We start from the raw sequence: 10,324 nt of genomic DNA on the forward strand, positions 1-10,324 counted from the left end.
CTAGATTCATAGAACACATGAAACTCAAGACGGATGATCAAAATGTGAATGCTTCACTCCTTCTTTAAAAGGGGGAACAAGAATACCCTTGGCAGGGAATAGAGAAGCAAAGATTAAAACAGAGACAGAAGGAACACCCATTCAGAGCCTGCCCCACATGTGGCCCATACATATACAGCCACCCAATTAGACAAGATGGATGAAGCAAAGAAGTGCAGGCCGACAGGAGCCGGATGTAGATCTCTCCTGAGAGACACAGCCAGAATACAGCAAATACAGAGGCAAATGCCAGCAGCAAACCACTGAACTGAGAATAGGACCCCTGTTGAAGGAATCAGAGAAAGAACTGGAAGAGCTTGAAGGGGCTCATGACCCCTTATGAACAACAATGCCAAGCAACTAGAGCTTCCAGGGACTAAGCCAGGACCTAAAGACTATACATAGACTGACCGTGGACTCTGATCTCATAGGTAGCAATGAATATCCTAGTAAGATCAGCAGTGTAAGTGAAAGCCCTTGGTCCCACTAAGACTGAACCCCCAGTGAACGTGATTGTTGGGGGGAGGGTGGCAATGGGGGGAGGGTGGGGAGGGGAACACCCATAAAGAAGGGGAGGGGGAGGGATTAGGGGGATGTTTGCCCGGAAACCGGGAAAGGGAATAACACTCGAAATGTAAATAAGAAATACTCAAATTAATAAAAAACAACAACAACAACAAGAAAAACCCTGGTCATTTAACAAAAAATGTTATCAATGAAATAACTCCTGATAATATTCTGCTATACTCATAGTTCAGTGCCTTAACCTGTTATCATCAGAAGCTTTCTCTGAAAACAGTTGAGAACAGATGTAGACATTATGGAAACAGCTAGACAATATGGGAGAGGGAGTCTAAATAGTATGTTTCCATCAAATGTCTATCCTTAGAGCTCAGTGAATCCCACAGAAAAGGAGGTGAAATGACTGTATGAGCCTGATGGCCTGAAGGACAAGAAAACAAGGTCCTCTGAATCAAATATACCAGGCTCTTATGAGCTCAGAGAGAATGAAGGGGCAAGCACAGGCCCTACATATGTCTGGACCAAGTCCTTTGCATATATATCATCTCAATGAGCTTGGGATTTCTATGGGAATATTAGTTGTGAGGACAAGTAGGTCTCTTACTCTGATGACTGCACTTGAGCCTCTTTGCCACCCATAAGTTGGCCCTGTTAAACTTGAAAATGATAGATTTGCTTTATCTCAGTATATTTTTATTTGGTTCTATTTGTTTGTTGTCTTGGTGAAGCATATTCTTTCCTAATAAAAGATACAAATGAAAGGGAAACTGAGGAGGGTAACTGTGGATGAGCAAGAAAGTAGAGGCAAAGGAAACTAAAATCAGGATATATTCTAAAAAGGAAAATTAAACAAATCAATGTATAAAAATTTAAATCAATAAACAGAAACTATGTGATTTAAAAAGTATAAATGACACCATCTCTCCATATTGATCCCTCTTTTCTCTGTGTGTCTGTCTCTCAGTATTTTTTGTCTTTCTGTTTCCTTCTTCCTCTCCCACCTTTTCCCCCTCTATCTCTCACATCAATCTGCTTAATCTCAGAATCCTGGTGATGGTCTACTTATCTTGGATGCTACAGAAGGACAATGTTTTTTTCCTGTACCATCTACAACCAGGAGCCTACTTTGAAGCATGGCCTTGACAAAAGTTTCAAATTATTTGACAGCTGACAGGAGAGGAGTGAATCTCATTTCTGGTGTAGTATCAAACATGACATACTTCCTGCAGAGATTTGTCCAGAACTAAACAACTTTACACTGCCTACATGGAAGGACATTTCTACTGAGGTGGACATGCAGGTGCATAAAACAGTACTAGCTCAGAGTAAAAGCTCCTCAATGAACATTCTAGAACCTCATGTGACTGCTGGAGGACAGCTAAAATGGCTCTAATGTCATTTTTAATAAAAACTAATAGACACTGCTGTATGAGTTAATGCTTTGTGAGGTAGATAGAATACAAAATGTGAATAAATTCATGCTAGACCTATAGCAAATACCATTCTATGAACTTATCAGGAAATGACAAAAGTGGGAGATACAACCCAGGACAAAATGAAGAAGGGTTCAAGAGTTCTCTATATAGCAACAAAATGCCAGTGCATTTCTGTGTGTGAAGATACACTGGGATGGTGAAAAGGTTGGTTCTTTATTCACAAATAAACCAAAATACCTACATTATTTATTTTCATTTAACCCAGCACCCTGTACCAACTAAGGCCTTCTTTTGTTTTCTACTTGACCCACCATCTCTGCTTTAGCCAGTTCTCAGATGGTAGAGAATGCTAGAAGCCCAAGATTCTACAGAGTATGTTGCAAGGAGGAAGAAGCTACAGTAATCAAAAGCCATGCTCCTTTTGATTAAAGACAAAGAGAGAACACATTCAGACTAGGTAGCTCACAACCATAATCCTACAAACAAGGAACCATAGACCAAAAGAGTGTCCATGAGTCTAATGCCGAAGGGAGATATGCAGTGAGTTCCAAAACAACATGAGTTACAGAGAAAGACCTATCTCTGGAAAAATCAAAGAGTAGAGAAAATATCTAGACTAAGCAGAGTGTGGGCAGGAGAACAGCAACAAATGCTGAAAGAGGGAACACATGCAGCCAGCCTCATCATCAGTCCTTCTGTTGTTTACTAGTAAGTGTAGAATCCACTTTACATACAACTGTCAGATGAAATCAAGACCACTGTTTCTGGAAATTTACTGTGCTATCACCCTCTAGTGTAAGGATGCAGGATGAAGCTGGTCCAAGGATCAAAGCCTACAAAGCAGGGATGAAACGGAATGAACAAAGGTCTGAGTCCAACATGGGCCAGAAGAGTCAAATAAAGAAAAAATGACTCCTTGACAAGAAACCCCAAAAATATACTCTTGGGATTTACAGTCTCCTACAAGATGGCTTCAATGCACTCAAACCTGCTCTTCAACACAGTCACAAAGGAGTCCTTTAATCTCCCTTTGTTCATGGACATATGCAGACAGCTCACAACTCAACCTAGTTACCTCAATCTAGATGACCCTCTCCTTCCTGCCTAAGGCTCCTGTCTCTGTGTACAGTGTCTGCTGATGAACTACATTCTTTTGGAATGTGACACATCCTATGCACATTATTAACAGTTCCCGAATTTGACAAGAAACACTCATGATCTCCTAAGCTAAGAGGCAAGGCAAAAGGAATAGCCATGTAAAGATTACCACCTTTCACCAGCAATTACCTCAGCCTTCAGGGCTGCTATTTCTCTCCTAATATCTTCTCCACTCAACCCTTTCTTGCAGCTCAGAATCTGTCCTTCCCATTGGCTACAGCCTGATTTATGACATCATTCTCCCTCCTAGCCTATCAGCACCTGGTAGAATCCTGAGGTTTCCATGGTGCTGCCTGTAAACAAATTTGGATCATTACAGGTAACCTGTGACCAGTGACCAGTAGTATCCAGTGAGCTCTGTCTGATACTAGACACACTCGTTGGTTTGGTCAGCAAATCAGACAAAGACTACCATTTATCTGGCTCAATTGTAGGGTGGAGTACTCTTACTCCCCCTACTGAGCCCCCCAACCATGTCCGGTAAGGAAAGAAACTTTCAAACACTTTTTATTACATCTTTCCTTAGCTTTGGTATATATTTAAATCTTTAGAATACTAGGGATGAATGTCATGTTGAAATTCATATTTAGCTCTTTTTCTTACTAAGAATGTGATTTTATACACACAGTTTACTCTCAACTGATTCTTTATCCCCCTCATAGAGATTACAGTGCCACTATGGTCTGGGCTCTAGGCTGTTTAATCTTAAAAGAGAAGTGAGTGTGGGGGAGACTAAGAAGGAACTGGACTCTGAGAAGGTAGTTCTAATAGCAAAAGAACTATTGAGGTTATGTGAAAGACAGATCCAAAAGAACTGGGAAACAAAAAAATCCAAAGTATAAAGATGAAGGGCTAGAAAACAGAGAAATAAAGGGAGTCAAACCTGAAGAGATGATCTTGAAGGAAGACAAAGATAGTTTGGGACAGAATGTTGCTGAGAACCACACATTTTAAATCAAAAGGCTCAAGGCATTGCCATTTACCAAGCCTTGTTTAGTCAACTGTATTGTTGAGATTTATCTGGGTACAAGTTCACTGTCATATATACAGTATATTATCCCACTCTGTTTCCTGGATCGTACAATCGATCATGTCTTGCGCAGAGTTCTGTAATTCCTGTATGTACAATTGTGTTGGATATTATTAGTTGGGGCTGGGAACTTCATAGTCAGTTACTTTCTGCACAACACTAACTGACACAGGTGGGAAATCCTCAGAAGGCTTCCCTCTACAAGCGTTATGGGCAATTAACAAAAATCAGAGGAAGAGTCAATATTATTCAGAGATGAACCTGCAAATAGGTTAGCAAATCTCAATGGGTCAGTCCTCAACACATGTACCCACCATGAAATATTACCAGTGGGCTATATACATAAATTCATAAACACATAGGTGTTTAAGAGTTATACTTAAATGATAAATGTCATCATTTATAGAAAGAGTGGGAGGGCCAAAGGGGGAGTTAGCAAAGTAAAATAAATAAATACAATTTTCATATACAAAATCCCCGATATGTAATTTTTAAAAACAAAAATGCCTACAGAGTATAGACAGGCTTGGTGGTCCTGGGACTCTCCCCTCTAACAGCAGCACTTCTGATCCAGAGGCAAGCTGGTTTCTAGGATTTCAAGCCCAGCCTATTCTAGGTAAAGAGACACGCACAGGAAAAGGCAGAAGCTTGAGAAGCTAGTTAAGGCTCTCCTACCTCTAAACACTTTTACTCTAGGGCACAGTTTTTGAGGCAGTGTCACAGCAGGTGTGACAGCAAGACAAGGCAGGGCAAAGAAGGACCATGGCTAGATTGGAGCAAAGGTTGAACCAGTTCAACCAGGAAGTCCATGCCCACAGAGGAAGAACAGTTGGCTGATCAAATGAGTGTCATTTTGACTAGTGCCAAGAATCAATCTGAGCACTTGCAATTGGGATGTGAGAGGAAACTTCAGTCTTAGACAATCCCAGCCAGTACAAACTGGAGATAGGACTGCTACCCACAGGAACCTAGAAAGCATCAACCTCACCATTTTTCCACTGTCCTCTTCCTCCCTACAGAAAATTTCCAAAGTTCACCTTTCTTTGGGACAGAAAGGGCTCGGCAGCTTTCTCTGCCTGTGCTGAGCAACTCTACACAGTCTGCAGGAAGGGTGTGCAACATCTCCAGAGTCTCCACCCCAGATATGAATTCACCATGGCTCCTACCATCAGCATCCAGCACTTCTCTCCAGCCACTCATGGGTAATGCCTACCTTAACCCACATGCTGGCACAACCATGCTGACAGTGCTGACTGAGCAGGGTCAGATCTCCACCTCGGCACCCTCCTATCCAGGTGCTCTCAAATGGGATTTCCCTGGAAGCAGAGATGGGAGGGAAGAGGCACTCCAGGGAGTCAATGTAACCATCATTGACCAGGACACTACACTCTCCTCCCTGGCTATCACAAACCAGTGTGATAAAATTTTAGATCCCAGTGCCATAGTTCCTTTCTATCCAACACTGTCTGCCAGCTTTGTCCAGGTCACACCACCGCAGATGCCAAATCAAGGATACAGCCTGGCACCTTCCTACCAGGATGGTAGTAGCCAGGTCTATTACTATGAGCACAACAGCCTGGGTCCTCTGATAGCTGGAGAATTTGGGCAGTGCTTGCAGGCCCATGGCTCTATGCCCTACCCTGGGAGTCAGACCTCTGCGATCCAACCAGAGATGGTGATGGTGCTAAAGGAGATTCAGCCAAGGAATGTCCAAATACCACTCTTTACCTCTGCCTTCTCCTATTCCACATCTGCTCAATCCAACAGTCTTCCCGGTGAGTACAGATCCAGGAGGGAAGGAGTGGGATTAGCACTCCAAGGAGACAGACCTCTACATTTTAGTAGTAGACACCCCACAAAGAGGGAGAATGAGAATCCTGACAGATTAGGTCCAACTCTGTCTTCCCATACCCAACTTTAGACTCTATTAAAAGAGAATGCAAGGCCACAGTGAGTGGCAACCATCCTTATTAAGTAATATCCCTGAAGCACACCACAGTCACACAGGTAACTACCCAAGATAATCGGTCCCATCCACCGACGCACTGCATTAGACTCCTTCCTGACCTATTGCTCTTTTGTCTAGAAGACACTGAAGATTTTATGTTTTGGTCACATGGGATTTTCCATGAGTTGAAATACTCTAGAGCAATGTAGCTCAGAATATGTCCTGGGGGAAGAATTCTTCCCAGATTCTCAGCACTTGTTCTAGAATTTTCTGACACTTAAAATTGTAGAGAAAATATGGTGTAGAAAAGATACCATCTCTAAGTTGCTAAAGCTGCTCCTCTTTTTTTCTTTTGCTGTGGTACTTCAGAGGTAACCCATGTCCAAAAACATCTTAGACGTGGTCTCTACTACTGAGTCACAGCCAAGCCCAGCGATTTCAAATTCTATACCATTTTCCATTCCACTTATAAGATTGTGAAACATGGGGTTAGAGGAAATCCTTGGTTGTTTAAATGCTTGACTTACAGGAGTACCTAAATGGGTTTGGATACCTAAGCCCGCATTAAAAAAGCAAGCTTCTGGGGTCATCTGAGTTATGACAAAATTGAAAGAAATTGGCAGTGTCGGGTAAGTTTTTGAAAATTGTGGACCAGTCAACCTGCCTAATAGCAAAATTCCACGAAAATTAGAGGCAGTCTTAATAAAGACAAAAGAGCAGGAAAGTGAGGAGCACACATCAAGGTAATTCAGTCACTGTACCATTGACGGTATTCTTCCACAAACTACGCAAACTTGAAGGAAAAAAAAGCTATGTGAGAAAACATGACATGCAACAGTCTGCAGAAACAGAGCAATCGCCACCTGTCTTCCAACAGAAGTACCATCCAAGCTCCTCAAGAAGAGCTCATTGGAATGCCTTCCGTCTGCTGCAGGGGCTGAGTGCTGTGGTCCTGTGAAATGGGGGTAGGGGTGGGGAACCATTCACCCCAGGCACTGACTTCTTCCCTCACTCTTTTCCAGTGGTTCAAATGGAGACGTCCCTGGGATTGCCACCTTCAGGCCAGACACACTGTCAGCTGCAGAGTCCAGAACTCTACAGCACTTGTGCCCAGGTTTCTCAGATAAGGCCATCAGCTGTCAACGGGGACAGGGCATTAACTGCTCCTATCCATAGTCCTTCGGAATTCCTGGCCTTGCCTCCAGCTCCAAGCCTGGAACAAACAGAGAACAAAAACGTGAATGAGATAAACGATGAGTTTTTAAAGACTCTGGATGCCTATGAGGGCACAAAAGAAAACCAAGACACATCAATCGTGACTTTGGCACACCCTGACTTGCAGCAGCCTCTGCAGTGCGCTGATACTGAGGGTCTAAGACCGAAGTCTGCTTCTGACATTGCCCATTTGGAAGGCATCAGCATGGGTCCGAAAAAGCTTGGGGGACTGGAGAATGAGATTAGATCCAGCTTCGACTTCAAAGACATCTCTACACTTGAGGCAGACATTCAACTTCCCCAACTCCTCAACACCCTTACAGACATAGACCAGGATCAGGCCTGTGAAAACTGGAAAGTCATCAGTGGCCCCTCTGACCAAGTGAGGAAGAATAAACATAAATCTTCTGAGCCTCTTGAGGGAGCTCCTCAGGCTAAAATCCAGCACCAGGATCTAGTGGAGGGAGAGGCGAGTGTGTGTGTTGCTGGGACCAGCAACAAAGCTATTGAAAACATGGCAAAGCATCTGGAGGGCAAAGCTCCCAAAGTGGCCGCCAACAAGAACAAAAGAGGTAGAAAACAGGGGCAAGAAAAGCCAAGTGGACCAGAGAACAACTCTAAGAAAACAGACGAGCTTAAGCAGTCCAGGAAAAGAGTCAAAGCAGAAGAGAAGCCCACCGTCCCCAAGACCAAGAGGAAGAGGAATCCACCTGAACTCAGTCAAACCAGCTTTAAGAAGCCTCGAACCCACCTTGGCATGCACATGCTGGAGTCCGTGCAGGTCTTTCACCCACTGGGGAAGAAGAGTGAGAAGAAACCTGGCATCTCCTCCTTAGGGAGTCTCCGAACCTTCACCAGCAACAAAGATCCAGGCCCAAGCCCAGTTACTACAGCAGTGCTAAACATGTCATGTGAGGGCCAGGGTCCTCCCAAAAGCCCTCGGAAGACTCAGATAGCAGAGAGCAGTGCTTCCAAGGAGTGTCCATCTCAGTCCCAGTATGAGCTGCCCCCAGCTGGAAAGGTCAAGTTAGTACCTCTGCCTTTTCCAACCCTGGACAAGCCTCAAGCCAGACCTATTTCTAGAAAGCCTCTTTCCCTGGCTTCACACAGGCCCACCACAGTTCACCCTGTGCAGCCTCATTCCCACTCAGCTCAACTTACAACACACAGGCCATCCCAACTAGCTCCTGTCAGCACATCTTCAATGGCCTCTACCAAGCCAGCTTCTCCAATTTCCTCTAGTGCCACAGGACCTAGTGGAACCAACCTCATCCAGTCCAGTGCTGTGCCTCAGGTGGCAACATCAAGGCCTGTACCCCACAGAGCATCATCTCATACTTCATTCCAGAGAGAGCTCGTTTCTGCTGCCAAGAACAAGGTACCATCACCTCCCAAACCTCAAACCCAATATCTGCTGCAAGACTTTAGCCGCCAACCCATTCCATGGAAGAAAGTTGATATTCTGGGACCAGTCGTCTCACAGCCCATCACAAAAGAGCAAAGACCAGAGAGGGAGGCCATGAAGAGGCGGGCCCAACAGGAGCGCGAGAATGCTGTCAAGAACACTGCTACTGGGAAACTGCAGCTCTTCCTTCAGAGGGAGAAGGATATGGAAATTTCTCAATATTATGGCTATGCAATGTAAGAGCTGGCCAGATCTTTTTTTTTTTTTTTTAGCAAAATCCTTTTTCACATTGATTTGAAGAGATATATTCACTGATACAGTTTATAAAAGAACAGAAAAACATATGGATATTTATATACATAGGTACACATGCTGGAATATAGAAAATTACATAGATGTAGATGGAGAGAACATACCCACATATCATTGAACAGTTAGTAAAATTGCCTATAGAATATTAAGTTGGTATTTTTATTCTGATGTTTCTCTTAACTGTGATGATTTAGTTATTATATTCTATATGAAACTAACTTAGGAAATATTCATTTAATATTAAGTCAACTGAGAAAATGCTACAGTTGTGCTAAAATTATTCTCTAGTTTTTCTTTATTATTATTATGGAAAAATGTTTATTTTGAAATTATTTTAATTTAGAAATAGAAAACGTCATAGGAAAGAGGAAAGAAACAAAAACCACAAAGCATCCAGGCAACTTTTTACTTCATGAGCTTGTCACCCCCTCATTGGTTTACCAGTCCCACCACGAGAAAGGACTCAGCCACCCACAATAATGTTATTAACAGGGATGTGGGATCAGTTTCACAAAGAAGCCGATGAACCCCATGATAGCGAATCCAATCGCTGTGGCCCTGGCGATCTTCTGGAATTCTTTTCTATCAGGTTTGGTGCGTCTTTTAACCAGCCGAATTGAATCCTTTACAAACTGCCGACTTGGCTCCACAAACTGCATTACCTGATCCATGTTTGTGGAATGGCGGTTTGAGAGAGTAGAGACACGTAGCTTAGGAGCTCTAGTTTTTCTTTTTTTTCTTTCTTTTAACTTTTTAATTAGATCTGCATGATTTTCTATACATGTAGAAATGACACAAACTTTAAAAATATTATTTGATCACTTAAATATTATTTTAAATTCATTTTACTAAATAAAAATACTGAATACTTATTTTCATTTTATTGTGTGATTTTAATAAAATTTTATATACTTATACAATATTTCTGATTACTGTTTCTACTTTATCGTCCTTTCATCTTTTTTATACATATGTTTTTATTATATATATTTCTTTACTTACATTTCAAACATTATTTCCCTTCCCAGTTTCCTGTCCATAAGCCCCCATTCCCTCCCCTCCCCCATACAGTTATTCCCCCTATACATCCCCCTTATTGCCCCCCGATATTCCCCGATATTCAAGGGGGTCCAACCTTGGCAGGACCAAGGGCCCCCCCTTCCCCTGGTGCCCCAATAAGGCTATTCTCTGCTACAAATGCAGTTGGAGCCCAGGGTCAGTCCATGTATAGTCTTTGGGTAGTGGTTTAGTCCCTGGAA

General features: G+C 42.8%; 1 protein-coding gene and 1 pseudogene across 2 annotated transcripts; one reads left to right on the forward strand and one right to left on the reverse strand.

Annotated features, from left to right (window-relative positions):
- Positions 1 to 3,459: 3,459 nt before the first annotated feature.
- C1h2orf78 (similar to human chromosome 2 open reading frame 78) lies at positions 3,460 to 9,987 on the forward strand. Of its 2 annotated transcripts, none has more exons than XM_001073960.6 (3): positions 3,460 to 3,635; positions 5,205 to 5,960; positions 7,156 to 9,987. In XM_001073960.6, exons 1-3 carry the CDS (start codon positions 3,629 to 3,631, stop codon positions 8,991 to 8,993), a joined length of 2,601 nt encoding a protein of 866 aa, XP_001073960.1. In that variant the 5' UTR covers positions 3,460 to 3,628; the 3' UTR covers positions 8,994 to 9,987. The 2 variants fall into 2 exon arrangements, with proteins under 2 accessions (XP_001073960.1, XP_038956816.1); XM_039100888.2 differs by having other exon boundaries at positions 5,205 to 5,387.
- On the reverse strand, positions 9,383 to 9,783 carry LOC127212837 (Sec61 pseudogene; annotated as a pseudogene).
- Positions 9,988 to 10,324: the final 337 nt, after the last annotated feature.

This window comes from Rattus norvegicus, chromosome 1, assembly GCF_036323735.1.
Source record: "Rattus norvegicus strain BN/NHsdMcwi chromosome 1, GRCr8, whole genome shotgun sequence".
In the NCBI taxonomy this organism is placed as follows: Eukaryota; Metazoa; Chordata; class Mammalia; order Rodentia; family Muridae; genus Rattus; species Rattus norvegicus.